Source organism: Cotesia typhae, unplaced genomic scaffold, assembly GCF_013202065.1.
Source record: "Cotesia typhae breed Kobodo isofemale line unplaced genomic scaffold, CoteBio_Ctyphae scaffold_152, whole genome shotgun sequence".
NCBI classification, from domain to species: Eukaryota; Metazoa; Arthropoda; class Insecta; order Hymenoptera; family Braconidae; genus Cotesia; species Cotesia typhae.
This window is the reverse complement of record NW_027423776.1, coordinates 4,897,428-4,918,523: the sequence shown is the minus strand read 5'-3', so window position 1 is coordinate 4,918,523 and position 21,096 is coordinate 4,897,428. Positions and strand designations below refer to the sequence as shown.

General features: G+C 30.9%; 6 protein-coding genes across 9 annotated transcripts in view; 1 reads left to right on the top strand and 5 right to left on the bottom strand.

Annotated features, from left to right (window-relative positions):
* The window catches only part of LOC141536358 (sperm flagellar protein 2), a 179,964-nt gene that overhangs the window by 94,028 nt on the left and 64,840 nt on the right, over positions 1-21,096 (top strand). The gene's annotated exons all lie outside the window — the stretch shown is intronic.
* On the bottom strand, positions 969-3,656 carry LOC141536355 (A disintegrin and metalloproteinase with thrombospondin motifs like). The gene is made up of 9 exons (XM_074256833.1): positions 3,605-3,656; positions 3,303-3,511; positions 3,134-3,226; positions 2,547-2,700; positions 2,245-2,477; positions 2,018-2,166; positions 1,715-1,888; positions 1,521-1,655; positions 969-1,248 (listed from the first exon to the last, which is right to left on the bottom strand). Exons 1-9 carry the CDS (start codon positions 3,654-3,656, stop codon positions 978-980), a joined length of 1,470 nt encoding a protein of 489 aa, XP_074112934.1. The 3' UTR covers positions 969-977.
* On the bottom strand, positions 2,664-6,267 carry LOC141536239 (A disintegrin and metalloproteinase with thrombospondin motifs like). Its single transcript, XM_074256617.1, has 7 exons — positions 6,147-6,267; positions 5,906-6,067; positions 5,583-5,836; positions 5,331-5,500; positions 5,111-5,257; positions 4,903-5,040; positions 2,664-4,832 (listed from the first exon to the last, which is right to left on the bottom strand). The coding sequence occupies exons 2-7, from the start codon at positions 6,021-6,023 to the stop codon at positions 4,562-4,564; spliced, it is 1,098 nt and encodes a 365-aa protein (XP_074112718.1). The 5' UTR covers positions 6,024-6,067; positions 6,147-6,267; the 3' UTR covers positions 2,664-4,561.
* Positions 7,588-10,149, bottom strand: LOC141536237 (A disintegrin and metalloproteinase with thrombospondin motifs like). 3 transcript variants are annotated; one of them, XM_074256613.1, is made up of 11 exons: positions 10,082-10,149; positions 9,792-9,961; positions 9,656-9,719; positions 9,372-9,544; positions 9,204-9,293; positions 8,963-9,104; positions 8,660-8,889; positions 8,394-8,539; positions 8,157-8,327; positions 7,944-8,084; positions 7,588-7,865 (listed from the first exon to the last, which is right to left on the bottom strand). In XM_074256613.1, the coding sequence occupies exons 2-11, from the start codon at positions 9,843-9,845 to the stop codon at positions 7,592-7,594; spliced, it is 1,485 nt and encodes a 494-aa protein (XP_074112714.1). In that variant the 5' UTR covers positions 9,846-9,961; positions 10,082-10,149; the 3' UTR covers positions 7,588-7,591. The 3 variants fall into 3 exon arrangements, with proteins under 3 accessions (XP_074112714.1, XP_074112715.1, XP_074112716.1); XM_074256614.1 differs by lacking the exon at positions 10,082-10,149 and having other exon boundaries at positions 8,660-8,886; positions 9,792-9,859; XM_074256615.1 differs by lacking the exons at positions 9,792-9,961; positions 10,082-10,149 and having other exon boundaries at positions 9,372-9,580; positions 9,656-9,729.
* On the bottom strand, positions 11,082-13,349 carry LOC141536238 (A disintegrin and metalloproteinase with thrombospondin motifs like). Its single transcript, XM_074256616.1, has 8 exons — positions 13,124-13,349; positions 12,879-12,971; positions 12,506-12,665; positions 12,189-12,409; positions 11,968-12,119; positions 11,728-11,892; positions 11,462-11,602; positions 11,082-11,376 (listed from the first exon to the last, which is right to left on the bottom strand). The coding sequence occupies exons 1-8, from the start codon at positions 13,232-13,234 to the stop codon at positions 11,094-11,096; spliced, it is 1,326 nt and encodes a 441-aa protein (XP_074112717.1). The 5' UTR covers positions 13,235-13,349; the 3' UTR covers positions 11,082-11,093.
* LOC141536236 (A disintegrin and metalloproteinase with thrombospondin motifs like) lies at positions 15,017-20,318 on the bottom strand. 2 transcript variants are annotated; one of them, XM_074256611.1, is made up of 11 exons: positions 20,193-20,318; positions 18,210-18,277; positions 18,071-18,131; positions 17,784-17,980; positions 16,906-16,995; positions 16,698-16,833; positions 16,305-16,516; positions 16,076-16,227; positions 15,841-15,987; positions 15,625-15,765; positions 15,017-15,538 (listed from the first exon to the last, which is right to left on the bottom strand). In XM_074256611.1, the coding sequence occupies exons 1-11, from the start codon at positions 20,233-20,235 to the stop codon at positions 15,256-15,258; spliced, it is 1,530 nt and encodes a 509-aa protein (XP_074112712.1). In that variant the 5' UTR covers positions 20,236-20,318; the 3' UTR covers positions 15,017-15,255. The 2 variants fall into 2 exon arrangements, with proteins under 2 accessions (XP_074112712.1, XP_074112713.1); XM_074256612.1 differs by lacking the exon at positions 20,193-20,318 and adding an exon at positions 19,020-19,075.

The window sequence follows — 21,096 nt, the reverse complement described above, 5'->3', positions numbered from 1 at the left end:
TACCGACGTAATTTACTATAATAAATAATTATTCGAATGTTATTTATATTTCACGAAATTAACAAGAATTTAATCCTAATATTAAAAATTTATTAACCCTTCAGTACTCAGGTTCTTTTTAGTGTCTCACTTGCACTGTAGCGACATCCTCTTAGTTGAAGATTTTTGCGTGAGTACAATTATCATAACGTGGGTACTAAAGGGTTAATTGGAAGGTTATTATGATAAAATTTTTAAGAGTTTCCATTTTCAACAATGATTTATTTTTCATCCGTAAAAAAATTACACAAAAGTTAATCTGAAGATGGTATTGTGACGTTCTGGCAAAAATTTGAACTGTAAACCGATAATTTATTGTAAAATTATTAAATGATTTTCTCAGAATTACATTCCAAAGGAGATTTGTTGCTTCGTTGCTGAATTGGCAACGCGGCAACGGAAATTTTAGACGATAAGAAGTCATCGCGGCCCGCGAAACGTTAATGTACCTACGTCAGCATGGAATCCGGGCCTCGACGACGTTCCCGAGATGTAACCTGAGCCCAACAATGGCTGCTACTGACCATTTGTGTAATTAAATAATTAACTAAGTCAGTCGACCGGGAGAGCTCTTCGAGCTCGGACCTTGTCCACCGGCTTCTATCTAACCTTTTTATTATCATTAAAATTTTATGTTACAATGTTAATCTTGACTAATTACTTCTAATAGGGGCGAGCGCTTCTTAGCGTTTCACCCTATTTCCTAATATTTCTATAGGGGTGAGCGCTTACTAGTTGTTCCACCCTGTTTCCATCAGTAAAAATTAATAATAATCTTATAAATAAAAATCATGGTACGAGACATTATCTGTGCGGCCCACCGGGGATCTATCGATCAGCTAACGCGGCCGGCCTGGAAATAATTATTGAAGTTCGGAAAATCCAGAACGTAACAGTATAATTTTGAGTAAAATTCTATGTACACATTTGATGAATATCTATACTATGGAACTTTCCTTAGTGCAAATTCCATGCAGGCACAATTTTCCAACACCACAAGGAGTGCCTTCAGCAGCTTCAGGTAGTCGAATTTCTCCCTTTTTCGAGCACTTTAATTGAGTGCAAATCGTATCATCTTCGACAGTTGCAGATCCATTTACGAACATGCTGCACTGTTGAGTGGCGTTCATTAGTTTTCCCGGCAAATATCTGAGGAACGGTTTATTTTGGTAAAGGGGAGGGTTGAACATACAAGACCCCAATCCGTCTCTAAAAGTCATAAGTTATGTAAATTATAAGAATCAGTTTTTAAATTTTTTCCACACACTGAAAAAAAAGTTTTCTGCTTGGTATCATTTACTGTATAGTAACGAGTGTATCGTTACGGGTACAATCCGTAAAACTATGAGTAGCAGTTTGGATACTAACCTTCACGATCTGTTCAGGTGCCATGCACGATACTGTTGTTACCTAACTAAGAAAACTTTTTTTCTTCAGTGCATGACTGATTCAAGATTAATGAAAATAGAAAAATAGCTTACTTTAAATATTTGTCCATTTGATTCAACGAACAGTTTGACCAATCAAATGATTGAGGAGTAAATTTGTCCGATGGAGCCATTATGTAACCATGCGAATCATTACAGCCAAATAAACCGTCGTGAAACATACCAAACCTATAAAATTTTTAAATGACTGGATTGTTTCTAACCTGGTTTGTATTTTCTATACTTACAAATGGCCCAATTCGTGAGCAGCAGTTTGTATTCCGTCAAATCCTCCTACATCTCGTATAAAACTTGCTTTGTTGGTGGTCCTATTAAGAAATAATGTTTTGCAAGCTCCGTGGAGAAATGCTTGTCCAACAACTGTACAATTCGGTCCAATTTTATCTTCGCAAAATAGATTTCTGTAAATTACAATTAGTTCAAATTTTGACAACGAATAAATCAATTTTGATTATTAAGACTTTAACTTAGACTTTGAGACTTATCTTTGAAAAATTCTCATCCAGCTTTGATTATAATTGGATACTTACGGTATCATAGTCACTGCTAAATCATAAGAATCAAGTGGAATAGTTTCGTTCATTTTAAACAACCAGTTTCCTTGAGCCCGTAGGGAAGTAACGTGGTTCATCAAAAAGTAGTTGCTTTTGAGATCGACGGTTACGTAGGGTAGACGATCCTTAAAATCAAAATTTCGTCAATAAATTAGCACAAAAATGTAGTAATATTTTTTGAAAAATATCTTATTTTTAAATACCTCTGCTAAAACAATCCGAGCGATGTTCAACCTAATTCTAGGATTCTCTAAACTTCTGTACCTCATATCAACCCCGTTCCAAAATGCCAAAAGATACAGAAGTTTGTCTCGTATGGATCCACCGATTCTTTCATTCAATTCGGGATCAACAATGATCAAAATTTCGGGGTATATTATTTCAGGAATAGATCTTTTCGATCTGGACCTTTTTAATGTGAACGCTTCTATTGATGCTAAAAAATTGAACCAAACGAAATTTGATCACAAGTTCAAAATCTTCATGATTTCATTTAGATACTTACGTAAGTGCTTGTTCAATTGATCTGGAATATTGTAAATGATATGATCAACTTGATCGTCGGAAACAGTTTTGAAACTAATTGATCTTCTTCGTCTTGCATGTCTTCTTAGCCGAGGTGGTACAGGGTGAATGAATTTATTACCTATGTAACCCGTCTAATGCAACAATGCAGTGTTGTTAGGTGTAATATTTTAAATTTGCAATAAGTTTATAAGTTATCTTACTAGGGTGTTCCAAAATGTAACTTCGATGATTGACCTTTCAAAATTGGAATTTTAGGTTCCGCTTTTAATAGAAGTTATGTTTGGGCATTTTCTGACATATTTTGAGCGTAAAGAATTTATTTGATATTCAGAGAATTTTTTACAGAAGTTTTCTATGGATACGTCCGACCAAATTTCAAAATTTCAGCGGAAATGCCCAAACAAAGCTCTTGTTAAAAAATTCTCTGGATATCAAATAAATTCTTTACGCTCAGAATATGTCAGAAAATGCCCAAACACAATTCCTATTTAAAGCGGAACCCAAAATTCCAATTTTGAGAGGTCCATCATCGAAGTTACATTTTGGAACACCCTATTATCTTACCATTGATAACACTCCGTTTGCATCACTATTAACAGCAACTGTTGTGGCGTGTAATGTGTTTTCGTAAATATTTGGTATAATACTTTCAACCAGCTAAAAAAATTTTTGATTATAGTTATCAATAATTCTGATCCATTTTCATTAATGAATGAAATTATAGTTGATTTACATTTGACCAATCCGTGATGTTTAATCCATCGATACTAGAATTGTACTTTAATGAAGAAATGGTTATGTTTTCACTAGCCAAAATTCCATCCAAAGGATTAAGCCACATGTGTTTATGTTCTCCAAAAGGAGTTTGAAAAAGATAGGAGCCATTTATGCTTTTGTTTTCAGGTTTCGTTACCAAAACCGGCACAATGTCGTAAGTTGGTACTAAAATAATATTACAGGAAACATTAAAATTTTTTATTAAGATATTAATAAAGCTTAAAACTTAAAACGATATGAAAATAAACAATTTATTACTCTCAGTAGAGTTTTTAACTGGAAATATTTTGTTTACTTCTTCAGGTGTCATCATATGATGTATCTGTTGATGCAAATCAATTAAAATTATTTCATCAATTTCCAAAATTTTTTGTACAAATTTTTTAATAGTTACCATTTGTGACAAAACATGCGAAAATATGCAAAACAAAATTAAATTCTTAATCATTTTGCGGATTTAATAAAGAGGCGATAGGTGAAACGAAGTTTTTTGCAATTCGTGAGTTAAATATCACCAAATCACAAGACTTTCAGACTTATCATCACAACGGTAGAAGAAAATTGTTAACTCAATAGTTCCCCGAGCATTATAAATAAAGTTCAGTAAATTAATGGCACACTAAAAATCAGTAAATATTCCAAATTAAAATTATCTAAATTAATCCAATAAATATTTTCCGGCTTGTAATAACCCGGTGTAAAAATATTTCACATTCAACTTAAGAATAACTAATCTTAATTGTCTTGGAAGCTACTATAACATCGTCTACATAAACAAAAATTACTTCTCAAATAAGGCTTGCAAATGTCGTAGTGCCGCCAAATCCAGGGAGTTAATGATTTATATATCCCTTATTAGTGATGCTAATCTTGGAGCGGATCAACATTCACAGAAATGTCATCGAACATCTGTGAATATGTTTACAACACCTGAAAGTTATAATTATTTTTCTCTCCACAAATCTCAACTCAACTTACATCACTCATGATTATTGAATGTATATAATCAAAAATTTTAATAAAAATGAAGTTGAATTAATAAGCTTCTTTATTCAATATGGAAGTATATAATCGGTTCAAAACATCAGTCAAATTGAATATTGCATTCTGTATTATTCAAATCTTCAAAGACATCTACAAAGTCTGTTTAAAAAAATAACAACGAAACCTTTTGCTTTGATAACTAAAAACTGTTATTACGCATTTTGAAAATATTTAAACACCCAAACTTTCAAAATCACATCTTCCGTGAAGGCACAATCGTCCCTGACCACAAGGAGTACCTTCTGCTGCTTCCGGCAAACGAACATCAGTGTAAATACCGTTGCACTTCAATTGAGTGCAAATTGAGTCATCTATAACCGTCGCATATCCTCTTCTCAAGATCTTACATTGCCTATTAGCATCCATTAGTTTTCCTGGTAAATATCTTTGGAAAGGTTTATCATAAAATGGATGATTGTACAAACACCTGCCCCTTCCGCTTCTGAAAATCATCAAGAATTGAATAATTTTTATAACAAAACTCACACTAAATGAATCAAGCATTTATTTACTTAAGAAATTGATCCGTGTATCGTAGCGAATATGGTGACCAATCAAATGCTTGAGGCGTGAATTTGTCGAATGTAGTCATTATGTAGTCATGTGCATCAGAACATCTGTTTCTTTCACCATCATGGTGAATACCGAATCTGTAAAAAATCAACACCAGCTTAGGCACACAATCAAATGATAGGAGAGTTACTAATGATTTTTACATACAAATGTCCCAATTCATGAGCAGCTGTCATTATGCCACCAAAACCGCCGAAATCTTTCACTATTGCTACGTTATATTTAGTACAAGCCCCATTAGGACGAGCTAGTCCAAGAACACCACAATCTGGTTCAGCTCCACACAAAGTAAATCTGGCAGAAAATAAAACAATAGAAATGAGTAATACAATCATTATATTTCGTTAATTGATATTTGAATCCATACTGAGTCATTGTTACTGCAACGTCATAGGTGTCATTGGCGTCGAAGTAATCGATGTGCTTACTCAGCACTTCGTCTTTCAACCAATTGGCTTTCTCTACTAAGGCATCATCAATATCTACTGCATATGGTCCGAATTTGCCAACATGTAGGTATGGAAGTAAATTTGGATCCTATAGATAAAGATAGTTATTAAAACAACAGATCTTTAAAGTTTGTGGAAAATAATCAAATAATTGAGTTTTATGAATTTACCGTAGCAATCACAATGCCATTGATGTTTAATCTCACTCTGGGACGGATTATGTCTCTGTACCTCATATCTACTCCGTTCCAGAAGGACAAAACGTAAACTATTAACTCTGTCCAATCGTTTTCAAATTTGTTCAAAATATAATAGTCTATGAGCAAAAGAATTTGGGGATAGATTATTTCTGGATACTCCTCAACTGGTTGATATCTGATTGATCGACGAGTTCTACTTGAATTTGAAAAGGCTTCTATGGGAGCTGTATAAAATCATATCATCATAATCATAATTGATGGATCTTATGATTAGTATTGATACCAATACTTACGAGAATAGTGAATTTCTTCAAGTTTCGGTATTTTGCGAATGACGTGATAGTTCTCATGATCGGATTCTTCATCCAGCGAACCTTTAACTGATCTCCGATGTCTTTTAGCGTGGTCCATAAGATGAGAAGGTACCGATTGAATGTGTCTCCAATGAAACCTCTCTGATGAAAAATAACAATGTTTCTTTGCAATCGTAATCTTAAACTTCGTACTAAGGAGAATGATTTTTAAAAAATTTACCATACTCCGTTTTCCATTGCTATGAGCATTGACTGCTAATGTAGTCCCTTGTGGAAATAATTCTCTGAAAAAACTCTTGAAAAGTCTTTATAACTCTGAATAAGACTTTTCGAAAGTCTTCACATCCCTAACTAAGTAAAGGAAAGACTTAATAAGTCTTCAAAACTCTGCAATACTCTTCAAAAGTCAAATTTTCCCTGCAATTTCGGAATTTCTCAAAGAGTTATTAAGACTTGATAAGACTTGTTCAGTTTTACAGGAAAAGAAGAAAATATTTCTTTTCAAAAAAATTACTTATCAGAATTAAATAAAACTATAAAAAAGAATTAATGCATGTTTTAAAAAAATTTTTTTTAAATAATATTTTCATCACGAAAATACTTTGATGGGCATCGAATCACTCATAGTTGAGCAAGTCAAAACATCAACAGCAAATGAAGTGCACTTGATGTTGGAAACAGATAATACTCAAAGAGTAAATCCAATCGGTATTTAATTTGGACTATCAAATATTAAAGTCAACTTTCTAGGTAGGAAAGAATTTTCTATCCACACGCTATCTGCTGGAATTAATTGATACCTAACATATTTTAGTTTACGAATTTACAGTTAGAATCTTTGAGTGTTCTTAGTTTCTAATAGGTGGCATGATGAAGCTGTAATGTCATTAATTATTTTTGACTTCTACTTTATTAAGCAATATTCTTTATAAATTTTCATTGTCATAGTTACCGATTGGGAGTATACACTCGAAATAACACCGAGCAAAACTAATTCTGCAATCATTTTTGTAGAATCAAAAATTAGAAGATAAATATCGAATTTTTTATCGATTAATATTAATACTAGGCTGGATCAGACTACACTTTTCATCCAGAAAATGAACATAATACCGAACTAGGTGTCCTATTGGGCATCATAAATATGTATTCGCTGCCCTTGAAATTGTTTTGGATCGAATTCATTGCGTTAACCTTACAAGTCAATATTCAATAAATCACAATTGTTACGTGATTCAATTTTCTATGGTCACAGACATCAAAACGATCCGACGCATTATGATATTGTCACTCAGCGATTTATTATCTCTGATCAAACAAATTTGTTGATTTTATTCCTTTATGCGTTCACATGTGTGTTTATTTACAATAATTTGTGCATATCAATATACAATATTTATTTCTGTCAATATCCGGATATTTATGACCTTCATGTTGACAAAAATGTGTGTAAGTTTGGGCTTTATATACTCATAGACTAAAAAATTTTTCAGTACGTACTCTAGGTACCACTCGATTCAGATCAAAAATTATAAAAATTTCAAACCTCAGCGAATCAAGAGATTTTAATGTCACGGAAGGAAAAGTTAGAGTTAAAAAACCATAAGTTTAGTTGATTTTTTTATAAAATTTTTATTAAAATATCAAAATATCATAATCACATTTTCATAACGTTACGCTGCTTTCGAGAACACATCTTCCGTGAAGACAAAGTTTTCCATCACCACAAGGAGTGCCTTCAGCAGCTTCAGGCAACGGGTCCGAATGAACCTCTATCAAGCACTTGAGCTGCGTGCAAATACTGTCATCTATCACAAGCGCCTTCCCAGCTTTCATAAATTTGCATTGCTGATCTGCATCCATTAATTTTCCTGGTAAATATCGCTTTATTGCTTTGCCCTGATTGGGCTTGTTTTCCAAACATGATGCTCTTAAGCTTCTGAAATTAACGAAGACAGTAAAATTAAAATCTAAACACATAATTACTTCTACAAAATTATAATTATAATATTTTTACGTTAAGAAACGCTGCATGTCAGTGAGAGAACACGACGACCATTCAAATGAGTACTTTGAATGTTGATTCGTAGGTGACATGATAAAACCATGCTTTTCACTGCACTTTCTGTTGATTTGACCATCATGCATCATTCCAAACCTACAGTAGCAATCATATAATATAATAACTAATGATCATTTTTAAATAAATCAGAAATCAAAATCAACTTACATGTGGCCCAATTCGTGAGCTGCAGTATTGACGCCGTCAAAAGCGGCTCTGTCACGAATGATTGCTACTTTCTTGATTGTCTGATGCTTCTTTGAGACATGACAAGCAGCTCCTACAGCCGCAACTTGTCCAAGAATACCACACAGGGATTCATACTCGCATAACTCAAATCTGTTAATGAAATCTTGATTATTAATTTTCTTCATCATATTTATTTCTTGATGTGTGGATACTTACGGACTCATAGTCACTGCAATATCATAACTCGTGATTGGAATCCACTTGTGCATGAAATACAACCATTTGCCCATTGCACTTAGGATATCTGAAGATCTCATTAATTTGCCGTTAACTATATTCATGCATCGAAGAACAAAAGGATCCTACGGTGAATCAAAATTTTTAAACTATTAAACTTTTCGAGATTCAATATAAAAAATTATACAAATGCATAATTTTCTGATATCACAAAGGGTGAAAATTTGAAGAAATTTGCAAATTACCTGAGCAACTACAATACCAGCAATGTTTAATCTAACTTTTGGATGTTCTAAACTTCTATACCTCATATCAACACCGTTCCAAAATGTCAGAAGATACATTACAGCATCTTCGATTGTCTCAAACTTTTTCAAGAAGTTGTAGTCGGCTATAATCAAGATTTCGGGGTATATGACGTTCGGATACAGATTTCTTGGTCTTGAAATTTTTGATGCCTTTACGTTCAATGCTGCTGCAAAAATTAAATTAAAACGTTCAAATTGTATCAAAAGTTCTAAACAAATCAAATTATTTTCAATACTCACGAGAATGCATGTTTTTGGAAGGTATCTTGTGAACTATGTGATAAATTCGGTTGTCTAGATGATGAAGCTTCTTTTGTTTCTTTACATGCTTTCTTAATCGATGTGGGACCGGTTGAATGAATGAATCTCCAATTACACCTTTCTAAACAAAGAAAAAAAAATAGTACAAACGTATCTTACATCGACACGTTCTTTTGAATACAAGTTTTTTGAGTTTCAAGAGCCATTGAATGAATCTTACTAGACTTTGTCCAAGAGAATGATTGTTAACAGCAATTGTAGTGGCATACAAAGTGTTTTCGTACATTTGAGGAATTAGCGACTTTATCAACTAAAACAAAAATTTATTTCATCAATCTTTTGGATCAAAGATCAAAGATTTAAATATCATTTTGAAATTATATCTTACATTTTGGTCTGTTTGTATGTCAACCATGCTTTTATTATCCGGATCACTTGATATCTTGTAAATAGGCATATCTTCACCCGCCAGGATCCCAGACACAGGATTAAGCCATATTTTTATATGTTTTCCAAAAGGTTTTACAGAAATGAGGATGCTCTTCCGGTAATTTTGTGATTCTGTTACAGAAATGGGTACAACATCGTAATGAGGCACTAAAATATTTCATTTATATCAATTACCGACTGTTCTTATCCAAAAAAAAAAATCTTAAAAATTTTCATCGTCACCTTCTGATAAAGTTTCGACACCAAAAACTTCTATCAATTCATTCTTAGTCATTTTATGATGGATCTGCAATTGCAATTAATGTTAATTTTATAATGGTAATAAATTTTGAAATAAACATTTGCAATTTGCAATTACCGATTGCGAGCCCGTGACTGCAAAAATGATTAGAACTAGTTCTAAAAAAACCATAATGAGGAAGGTCGTTTTGGTTTGAAAGACTCAAAAACAGTAAACTCTATCGCAGGATGTCATAGATATATGACTGCGTGGAACAATGCGTTCAAGCGAGTACACTTGACTCAATACTTAAATCAGATAATCTATCAATCTTTATTAACGAGTTTACGCACTTTCTTTCTGTTTTTCATGAATTTATTGTGGTCGTACAAATAGTTAATATATTTAAACCTATCAATATTTAGTACCTGTTTCATCGATTTGACGCAAGTTGCATAATTTATATTTATTGCTGACGTCATCGCTCTTTTTTCGGTACCAAGTTGTTAATAATTATTACGTATAAGGTATGATCTATTGCTCTTTGCTTAATCGTGTTTGGTAGTTTTTAAAGTTGTAACGTAAAGTCATTAATTTTTTGAGGACAGCTCGAATGTTTTACAGAAATTTTTTACTTAGCAACAATTTAATCAGTTAGAAAAGTCTTAGTTTCCAGTTGTTGTGAGACTGAAATTGTTATATTACCAATCTTTGTTCGAAGAAATACATCGCGAGAATTGCAATAATTAGAAAACTAAACTTTGAATAGCAAGTATTGTTATTCTTAAAAAATTATGCAGAGTGACCGGTAAAAATATTATTTTTAAGGAAACTGTGAAGTTTTGAGACTAAACATTTGTGTGTTGAAGTTTTATTGTGCATTTAAATTAAATCCCTTCCAAGGGGCTCCAATAGTGTGATCGTTCAAAAAAAGAAAGTAAGTTTCAGAGATTTAAAAAAAGATATGCAGCGATTGTTGTGAAATTTTTAGACCATATAATATAACGCATCTTTCTGACTTACGGATGGCATTTTTTCAAAAAGCTGTAGCTCAAAAATTATTTAAGACACCCATTTAAAATTTCACTATCTTATTTTTAAAAACAGAAACTAATAGACAATTTGTTAAAATTTTAATCGTATTCCTAAAAAATGTGATTGAAAAATAACTTCTAAAGCCGTTCATTAGATAAAAAAATTGTTATCAATACCTAATACGTTTGTCTCTATATTGAATCTAGTAGCATTTGTGTTTACCACAGCTGCTAGAAATTGACGATCTATTTTGTCATTGAAAGAAAATATGTGAAATAATTTACGGTAGTTAAAGATTTATTGTATTTTTCCAAAAACATGAGCTACATTCAAATTTTTATTGCACACTTAGACAAAAAAATTACAATTAATATTTTCACTTAAAACAAAGACAAAATGACAGCATCAATACGTAATTTGACTTTCATAGATACATTTACCATGAAGACAAATTTTTCCTACACCACATGGTGTTCCTTCAGCAGCCGAGGGTATAACGTAATCCGAGAACAAAGAATTTATTCCAAATACACATTTCAAGCGCAAACAAATACTATCATTGATTACAAAAGCTCCGAATGCATTCAACATTTGGCATTGCTTGTTTGCATCCATTAATTTTCCCGGTAAAAATCTTTGCAGCTGTTTTCCTTGGCGAGGTTTGTTCAACATACATTTAGGATTCATTCTGAAAAACACATTAATATTCATTAATAATTTAATCAACTGGCTTACACTGTAAAATCATTAAACAATTATAGAAATCAGAGTACTTGACAAAGTTTTGAAGATCATTTAACGAGCATAAAGACCAGTCAAATTGTTGAGGAGTGTGTACATCACTGGGCGCCATGATGAAGCCATTTTGACTCGGACATCTTCTGTTTATTTGGCCATCGTGATTCATACCGAATCTAATTTCAAATAAAAATCATTAACAGTTTATCATTTAAATTATAAAATAATCACGAAAACAATTATTTTTTTTGTATTTAAATATGCGTAATTGTAGTTCCAAATAATTAATAAAAATATTTACGCATGGCCTAATTCATGGACGGTAGATGAAATTCCTTCATAAGCTCCAGTGTCACGAACAATTAAAATTTTGTACATTGTTTGATGAGCATGATCCACATGACAAGCTGATCCAACTGGACTGACTCCCAAAATTGCACACCCTTGATAATCACACATCTTATGTCTTAGAAAAAAAAATGATAATATATATTAGATTTTATTAAATTTGGATATATTTTTTTAATTATTCAAAAATTACGTCATCATTGTCACAGCGACGTCATAACTGTCGATCGGAACCACCGAATTCATTCGGTACAACCACCGTCCCTTGGATTCAATTTTCGAAATGTAGTCGTTTACTCGGTTCCCTTCAATGTAGTTTCTAATGTATGACAGGACCCACGGATCCTAGAAGAAGAAATTTGAGTTTGATAATCGACAAAATTATTTAATAATTAAAGAAGCAATGATGAGTACTTGAGCAAACATAAATCCCGCGATATTTAGCCTTATCTTAGGGTTTTCAATCCCCCGGAATCGCATGTCAACGCCATTCCAATACGATAATAGATAGACAAGGATTTCCTTCATATTGCCCTCGAATTTGCGATTCAGGCTGTAGTCGATAATAATTAGTACTTCTGGATAAAGGACTGTTGGGTAAGATCTTCTGGACCTTGATTTTATTATTTTCAATGCTAGGCAATCAGTTATTTGTCAAATTAGCGTTGTTACATTCAATGTCAGATATTGAATTGTCGTTTTATAGAAAAAATCTTAAAATTGAAACTTACGTAACTCTTTCTTGAGCTCGGACTCAGGTATCTTTTGAATTATGTGGTAAATCTTGTTATCAAGATGATCAGTATCGTTTAAAGCTCTGCGGTACCTCCTTACCTGGTTTATCATTTCGGACGGTACCGGACGAATGTAGGAGTTTCCTATGAAACCTGTCTAATAAAATAGTCAAATTCAAATTAAATATGCTTATGATAAATTTTTTAATTGAAGAATATTCAAAAGTTTTGGATTAAAAAAATGAATTTTAGATTTTAGCCGATGAAAATTTATACATGCTAGCAATTTATAACTTATAGCTTATCGAAACAGTCACGGAATTTTTTTTTTATATTCTATGATAATTTAAAACCAAACTTGTTTTCTTACCATGCTTTTTCTTCCGTCCGAATGATTATTAATCGCTAATGTTGTAGCGTGTAGTGTGTTTTCATATAATTTTGAAAGCGCGTATTTCATATACTAAAAAAATATCTAAATTAGATTTAAAATGTTACAAATAACAAAAGGAAAAAAATTTTGTAATAAGACTTTTTTCAAAATAGATTTGATAAAAATTATTTTTCCTAGTTTATACTTTCACTCATTTTCACATTATTTACAAATAAACTTACTCCAACATGTTTTTCCGTTTTAACTTTGTTTTTATTATTGGGATCGCTCGAAAGCGTATAAATCGGCAAATCTTCCCCTGCCAACATTCCGTCAATAGGATTCAGCCACATTTTTATATGCTCTCCAAACGGCTTCAACGATATGAAGAGTCCATTTCGATTGTAATTATTATTTTTATTTTTATCAATATTGATATTTTTATTTTTATTGTTATAATTATAACTTGAAATATTATAACTTGGAATATTATAACTGTAAATATTATGATCAAAATGACTTGGCACTTCCAAAACATCCACCTGCACAATTTCGAACTTCGGCACTGAAATGACAGTAAATTACTAAATTTGATATCACACGAATTATTGTTCAATAAAAAATTTTTACCACTGTTCGTGTGCTTCTCAAATGTATTTTGCATATCCACCAACGTTAGTTTGTGTATCTATCATAAAGATAAAAACAATTTTCAAATTTTGAAACTCGATTACAATAATGACATTAAATTAATAAATTTCAACTTTACCAATTGCGATGATACAAAGTTTATGACATTAATCAGCAAAAATTGGACAATCATTTTTGCAGTCTAGAAGCTTTAAAATATATTAATAGTTCATTTACTTATTAACTAATATACTATTTAAATAGTTTTACCTAGCGCGTTGGAAAAAAAAAAAAAAAAAAAAATGATGGAGATCTTCTATTTTCCCTTCAACTTTTACTGAGGGACTGACTTGGTAAATCGAAAATACGGGTGTTATAAACTTTTATTTCCACCACCACTTTATGATTTTTTACCTGGATATTGATAATGATTAAAAAGGAAATATCAATATTTTTTCTCCGCCTATGTATATTCACACACGCTTACTATTTTTTATACATCGTTACCATTTTTGACGTTTTCGTGTTTGAATTAAAATGAAACGAGTTACATCATACTGGAATAACTTGTAAATTATACGGCAGATCGGTCACGCCCAACCTGTACCTAATTTATCATTTTTATGATTATTTTATTTGATTTTTTTTTCTATTCATAAAATTTTGCATAATTTTCTTAAAATTTATCTGGCTAAAACATCTAGTGAGAAAAATTTTTTGACATTTTTTTTTATTTATTAATTTAAATATTACAGTATTTTATGAAGTGATAATTATCGATAATAGATAGTTTTCATTAATTGCTATGGAAATCAAAAAAGAAATTAAACTACAGGTACGAAAGAATAAATAATCAATTACTTATTAAAGTCACAAATAGAGAACTTCTTTACATGAGGTTTGAAAAAAAATTTGTTGACTTAGAAAACGATTAAATCTCTAAAATTTTAATATGAGCAGCGTAACATTATTAAGATTTTATTTTCAAAAAAAAGTGAAGTCAAATTTTGTGGATTATCCAATACATATGACAATAAATATCAGTTTCGGAAATGATTCATATGAAAATAGAAATAATTGTAGATCTCAAATTTTATGCTTGCCTACGTGTTAAACATTTATATTTCTTTCTACACGAAAAGAACATGATGACACTGAATATCATCTCAGATTATACTCAGTGATATCTATGGTGAAAAAAATATCAGATAGTAATAAGTATAATCCAGATTATACGGGGTGATATCTGGATTATACTCATTGTAATCTTGATTATACTCATTGTAATCTTGATTATACTCATTGTAATCTTAATTATACTCATTGTATTTTAAATTATACTAGGTACTATCTAAAAAATTTTTTCACTCAGTATAATCTAGAATGATATCCAGTGTCATCTTGTTCTTTCCGTGTAGGAGAAGCTTATCAGAATTTTTATCTCTGTACCTATGTATAAAAATGATTGTGGTTATAATACTGTACACAAAAACAAAAAAAAACCATTGCTATCCAAATTATTCAAATTTATTTAGACATTTGTTTGTAATACTAAAAAATTACATAACGATATAATTATTACTGTATATTAAATTCCAATATAAAAATTTTTTTATAAGAAAGAACCGTATAATTAGCAGCAAAAGCCAGCTATTATTGCAAATACCATAAACCTAATCAAAAAGAAGTTCAACTCCTCTGTTTAACATATTCCTTTATTTAAATTATTACGATCATGATAATATTAATTCAGAAATTTTTCCTCTCGACAAAATCCACGAAGGCAAATTTTTCCATTGCCACAAGCAGTGCCGTCAGCAGCACCCTCTGAAGAAATATGATAAGCTTGTTCGTTACCATAATTCATTAGGCACTCAAATTTGAGACACGTTTTTTCGTTAAGTACTGCGTGGAGGAATCCTGCTCTTTTGCACTGTTGATCGGCGTCTACCAATTTTCCGGGCAGCAGTCTTGGTAATACTCCATGGCTTCTTGGTTTGTTGTACAAGCAGATCTTATCTCCCATGCTTATGATACAAACGAACGAAATTTAATAAAGAGTAATTAATGATTGTGAATTGTCAAAAATCAATGTCAGTATGTTAAAAATTACCTGAGAAATATGTTAAACTCCGAGCGCGAACAAGGTGACCAGCTCCATGATGTCGTTTTGGATTTCAATATCGGAGCCATGACGTAGCCATGGTCGGTGCCACACTTACCGTCAGTTTTGTTATCATGACTCATTCCTAATCTAAGTAATTGAACAAGAAAACACTAAAAGTTGATTGATTTTGGCAAAATTTAACACTTTTTTTTAATTACTTACAAATGACCGACTTCATGAGCAGCCGCCATAATAGCCTCGTAGGCACCAAGATCGTTAACAAATCCCGTTCGATATGCCTGTCTAAGATTATGATCTACATGACAAGCTGATCCTACACCGGCCAAGCCTTTCATAACCGTTTTGAGTCTAAACAATTAGTTCACGATAAATTAAGAATAATTATAGTTCATGAAAAGTAAAACTTAAATTGGTTTTATGACAAACTAGAACTTACCCAGTCATTGTAATTGAAAGATCATAACTCGTAAATGGAAACTTGGCTTTTTGTTCATACAACCATGAATGCTTATGGTTAATTAATTCTATACCATTCACAGCATCGACACCCTCACGATTTCTGTAGATGTAGCTTAAAGCTTTTTCGTCCTATGTAAAAATTATGATTATTAGAGACGATTTTAATAATTATTTTACCGTGTTTGATGAAGATGATTATCACATACCTCAGCAATAAGAATACCAACTATACTCAATCTAACATGAGGATAGTTAAAATCTCGAAACCTCAAATCAACGCCGTTCCAAAATCCCATTAAGTAAGTAACTACCTCCCAAACACTTCGGTGAAATTTTTTGTACAATGCGTAGTCAACGATTACCAATACTTCGGGATGAATTATTGATGGAATTGGTAGTTTTGGATTTTGCGAGGATGCTGTAAATCAAACACAATAAATTGAAAATCTAAGAAGGGTAAAAAAAGTCGTTTGCGGCTACTGTAACTTTTTTGGCCACTTTATATCCAAATTAATATATGAAAAGTTATTAAAATTTAGTGAAATTAATTAGATTAAATGAATTTATTATTCAAAAAATTATTTATAAAACATACTCACAAGATGAACGACCAAAAGTATTATTGGTCATCGATACTATATTTATGTATTGGTTTCTATTGTATGGGGTTGCCCTTGGAACATACGTTCTCGGACGCCAAAAACGGGGAGGTACAGGTCTTCGAACATTATTAGTCTAAAATTTTTAAATATTTATTTAATATATTTTCCAAATAAAGCTAAAATTCAATTTTTCTTCCATAATTACCGAAGCCCTGTAATTATTGCGTGTGATTATTTCTGGTACTGAAGCATTCATAATATCTTCATACAAATTCGATATCAGGTGACGAAACACCTATTCACAAAACAAAACAAAAAAATTATGAAAACGGTTGACCCTAAAGACTGTCCCTGCAACTTCCCGCTAATTCTATACTTAAAATTGCACTTATTACGTTTTTGAGCTCTTCGAACTGAAAAATATGATGTTCGTGTCATTTCGAGCTCTCCTAGCTTAAAAGTCTGATAGAACTTTCATAAAACACTATTTTTTAAATATTCAAACCGCAATAACTTTTGAATGAATGAACCGATTTTCACGTGGTTGGCGGCATTTGCCGCAGTTTTTGAAGCCTCACAAAGAATCTTAAAGTTTAATTTGATCGGATAAGGAATTTCGAAGTAATTACGAAAAAACACTTTTTTAGGTTTTCTTTCGAAAACTCGTGAACGAATCAACTGATTTTGACCGGGTTGACAGCGATCGTCGTGGTTTTTTGAGCTTAAAAATTGATTAGTTTTTGGAATTCATCGATAAAGCCGTTTAAAAGTTATTCCAAAAAAACCACATTTGAAAAAATTTTTTTCAAAAATTTTCTTTGAGATTTCTCAAAATCTACAGGGTCGAGTCAGTCCAAATTGTATTCAAAATCTAAGTTTAATCTAGTCCGTTCGAATGGTACCAACCGCGATAAAATCGGTCTAGCCGTTCAAAAGTTATGAGAGAAAAACGGGATAAAACCAAAACTTCCCGATTTTTGAAAATTTTCAATTATCTCAGCGGGAAATTAAAAATAGCTATATTTTTGATAAGCAAATTTGAAACTCAAAATTTAAAGTGCTTTTGTAAAATAAAAATCTTACATTTGGGTATTCTTGAATATCAGGTTGGAATGCCCTGTTAGTATTTCTGACCGAATAAACTGGTGTATCTAGGTTGAAGAGAACACCGTGCTTGGGATTGATCCATGAATTGATTCTTTTAAAATTTATTCTTCTATTTCTAAATCTTCTCTCCTGCGATGGATTATTCGGCACTACCGCATAAGTCGGTCCTATAACTGAAATTTAATTTCATTCTCTCATTTGCATTTCAAGTTTTTTATCACTTTATGTGTGTATTATGTCACAAATTATGAATGTATATTTACGATTATTCTGAGGCGATTGAATACGTGTAGATGGACGTCTCGAAGATGATCCATAGTTGCGCTATCAATAAAAACAATATTGAAAAAGTTTATTAAAAAAAATTTTTATCATCGTGTTATTAAGTAAAATGAATTTCACCTGATCACTTTGTCTCGCAGATACTTCCAAAAGAAGGAGTAACCCGATAAAAACCACTGATGTAAGTCCTAAAAGTAAAAACAATTTTTTTCCATCAAATTTATATTAAAACCAAAATATTACTAATCAATTTTTTTTTTCAACAACAATTTTTTAAATGATTCCTTAATACTTGAAAATTTGTCTTTTTAATGAAAAATAATCGAAAAAAATGTTATAAGCAATTTTATTGTGCAATTATAAGATGTAGCGCAAGTTGAAATTTCTTTTTCTAAGAGCTTTATGAAGATTTATTCGAACCAATAGATTTTTTGGAACGAAGTTCCTTGTGGGGGCATTGCGAAGAGGTACCCTAGTTGGCAAAAAACGTCCGTGACTTTAAAAAAAAAGCGTAAGATTTTTATGTATAGTCTACGTGATGACTAAACTTCGTTCCTATTTGGTGTGCCACGACACTACACGATTTTTTCAAATTAATTTCAAATAATTAATTAGTTTAGCTTAAAATTTTTTTTCTTTTGTTCACATTAATTTTTGGTAGAATTGATTTCTTTTAGAAGAATAGATTTTTAATTTTGAAAAAAGGTTTTTTCCCAAACAATTTCACATCTACTCACTAGACACAAAAAAAATTTTTTTTTTATATTTGAGTCCGATCATTAATTATTTTCATTCTATCATTAAACTGTAATTAATAGAAAAAACAATTGATATTCTGTTGGTTTTTTTTTTTTAAACTCATCAAAATTTTTGGGATTTCGTTAAGCTTCTGATTTGCCGACAAAAAAAAAGAACAAAAAACAAACTTACTGCTAAACCGCATGTTAATTTTTAAAAATTAAATGAATGAATACTCTTCAAAATCAAAAAGTAGAATACAATCAAATCGTTAATAACTTGCTTATAAAAGGAGCATAAGTTATTATAAATACTTGATGAGCCACTTGTTCACACATACTATTGCCACCTGTAATTATTAGTACAGATCTAAAAATTATTAAGAAGTTATTAGTTGTATACCAGTGTCAACTCACACTAGAACAAATATTTATTTTTATCTATCCGTCATAAATTTTTGTTTTACCATACGGATTCTTTCGATCACACATAATTTGATAATTTGAAGGTAAACTAATCGCATTTTTTTTCTGAGAATCAATCACTGTCATATAATACAAAAATATAACCAAGTGTTAATAGAAATGATTTGAAGATTTTATGCTCAAGTGGCGTCTTACATTTTGACATTATCTGATGAAATAGTTAATATGTAATTTATTGATTAAATATTACGATTTTTTAATGGCACAGTTGGTGATCTAGAATTGTTCATTTTTTGTTTAATCTGTGACGTAGAGTCGTGAAAAATATTTAATTAGAAGATTAAAATTGTTCAATAATTGAAATCACACTTTTCATTAGTCTTCACAATAGGTGACGTCGTATGTTTGCTTTTTTCTAAATGTGTGATAAATACAATATTTTAAAATAGTTTTGTAAATAATTTTATAAGTTTGACATTTACAATAATTTTACTAAATTTTATTCTAAATCTTGATGAAAATTTTTCTATTATTTTAAAACTGTCATTACCACGTTATGACTTTGATATGATTTTATCTTTATGACAGAATGATTTATGAGCGATTCAAGGTCAAGGAATGTTTCGATAAAATATTTATTGCTTATAATTTTATAAAATATTAATTAAAGATGATATTATTAGTTAACCGTCAATCAATTAATCAAGACTTTTCAAATCAATTATTAGTGACACAATTTTTAATTTCCCGCTAAGAAAATTGAAAATTGAAAATTGAATTGTAAATGAATCAACCGATTGAATTCTACGACACGTCATTCGAAAGAGTTTATTAAAACTTATATCTGAGTAGATTTAAGAGTAAATTCATCGAGCCATTTTAAAGAAATTAGAAAAAAAAAAAAATAAAAAATTTGTGTCCTTATGTTTTTTCAAAATACCTTTAAAACGTGCGAAAAAACCATAATGAAACCATGTATACATTTTTTGTGTTTAAAAAACTGCGTCGAATGCTTCTTTAAAAATTACATAGACATATATAAAGTTTTGAACGAACCATATTTTCTCACTCAGTTCGACAAACTGAGTCAGGAAATGGCTAAATTTTTTATTTGCATATTAAGATATGATAATGTTTTACTATTGTGGAAAAATTTTATTGGACACGATAAATGGATTTTTTTTATGTTAAATAAATGAAAAATAATGAGAAGACTTTTTTTTTAACTCCTTGCTTTAAAAATCAATAATTTTCAAAAGTAGGAACACAAATTTCGGTCCGATTTTGAGAATGCGAGTTTTCATCAGATCTCCATGTTTTGAGATCCTAAGAAGCCGTTACGACTATTTCCAGCTGGACGTCCGGCGGTGAGTGTGTGTGTATGTATGTATGTATGTAAATAAAATTTTGTCGTGAGATAAAATTTGAGAACGAATCAACTGATGAAGATGAACGACGCAGCGGACAAAAATGTTCATTGAGATTTTGAGCTGATAAAATTTTGAAGTCAATCGGTCGAGCCGTGTAAAAATCGGTTTATTCATTCAAAAGTAATTACAGTTTGAAAATTTAAAGGATAGTGTTTGAAGAGCTTGAAAGCCTAGAACAGCTCTCTTTGAAAATTTTTTTTATTCAGAATATTTTCTTTTCAATAAATTTAATATTTTTTATCAGTGTATACTTCAGATAAACCTTTTTTTTTATCAACGAATATTTCTGTTAGAAAAATTGAAATATTGATCCAAAAATAAATAGAAATATTAAATCAACCGTAATTATTATATCAAAAAATTAAAAAATAATACATATAGTCGCTAATTTCAAAAAATAAGTTTTTTTCTTTA

What these genes read in the sequence shown, in the direction of transcription:
- LOC141536355 (XM_074256833.1), bottom strand. Translation starts at nt 3,656, where the DNA reads ATGACACCTGAAGAAGTAAACAAAATATTTCCAGTTAAAAACTCTACT. An exon ending in CTCGGATTGTTTTAGCAGAG is followed by an intron (nt 2,167 to 2,244) that starts GTATTTAAAAAT and finishes TTTGATTTTAAG; the next exon opens with GATCGTCTACCCTACGTAAC. An exon ending in TTAGCAGTGACTATGATACC is followed by an intron (nt 1,889 to 2,017) that starts GTAAGTATCCAA and finishes TGTAATTTACAG; the next exon opens with AAATCTATTTTGCGAAGATA.
- LOC141536239 (XM_074256617.1), bottom strand. Translation starts at nt 6,023, where the DNA reads ATGGACCACGCTAAAAGACATCGGAGATCAGTTAAAGGTTCGCTGGAT. An exon ending in ATGGCATTGTGATTGCTACG is followed by an intron (nt 5,501 to 5,582) that starts GTAAATTCATAA and finishes CTTTATCTATAG; the next exon opens with GATCCAAATTTACTTCCATA. An exon ending in GTTGCAGTAACAATGACTCA is followed by an intron (nt 5,258 to 5,330) that starts GTATGGATTCAA and finishes ATTTTCTGCCAG; the next exon opens with ATTTACTTTGTGTGGAGCTG.
- LOC141536237 (XM_074256613.1), bottom strand. Translation starts at nt 9,845, where the DNA reads ATGGTTTTTTTAGAACTAGTTCTAATCATTTTTGCAGTCACGGGCTCG. An exon ending in TGTCGAAACTTTATCAGAAG is followed by an intron (nt 9,545 to 9,655) that starts GTGACGATGAAA and finishes TTTCTGTAACAG; the next exon opens with AATCACAAAATTACCGGAAG. An exon ending in GCTCACGAATTGGGCCACAT is followed by an intron (nt 8,085 to 8,156) that starts GTAAGTTGATTT and finishes TTGCTACTGTAG; the next exon opens with GTTTGGAATGATGCATGATG.
- LOC141536238 (XM_074256616.1), bottom strand. Translation starts at nt 13,234, where the DNA reads ATGTGGCTGAATCCTATTGACGGAATGTTGGCAGGGGAAGATTTGCCG. An exon ending in CGGACGGAAGAAAAAGCATG is followed by an intron (nt 12,666 to 12,878) that starts GTAAGAAAACAA and finishes CTATTTTATTAG; the next exon opens with ACAGGTTTCATAGGAAACTC. An exon ending in GATCTTCAAAACTTTGTCAA is followed by an intron (nt 11,377 to 11,461) that starts GTACTCTGATTT and finishes TGTGTTTTTCAG; the next exon opens with AATGAATCCTAAATGTATGT.
- LOC141536236 (XM_074256611.1), bottom strand. Translation starts at nt 20,235, where the DNA reads ATGTATACATGGTTTCATTATGGTTTTTTCGCACGTTTTAAAG. An exon ending in TTGGTATTCTTATTGCTGAG is followed by an intron (nt 16,228 to 16,304) that starts GTATGTGATAAT and finishes ATTTTTACATAG; the next exon opens with GACGAAAAAGCTTTAAGCTA. An exon ending in GAGTTTAACATATTTCTCAG is followed by an intron (nt 15,539 to 15,624) that starts GTAATTTTTAAC and finishes TTGTATCATAAG; the next exon opens with CATGGGAGATAAGATCTGCT.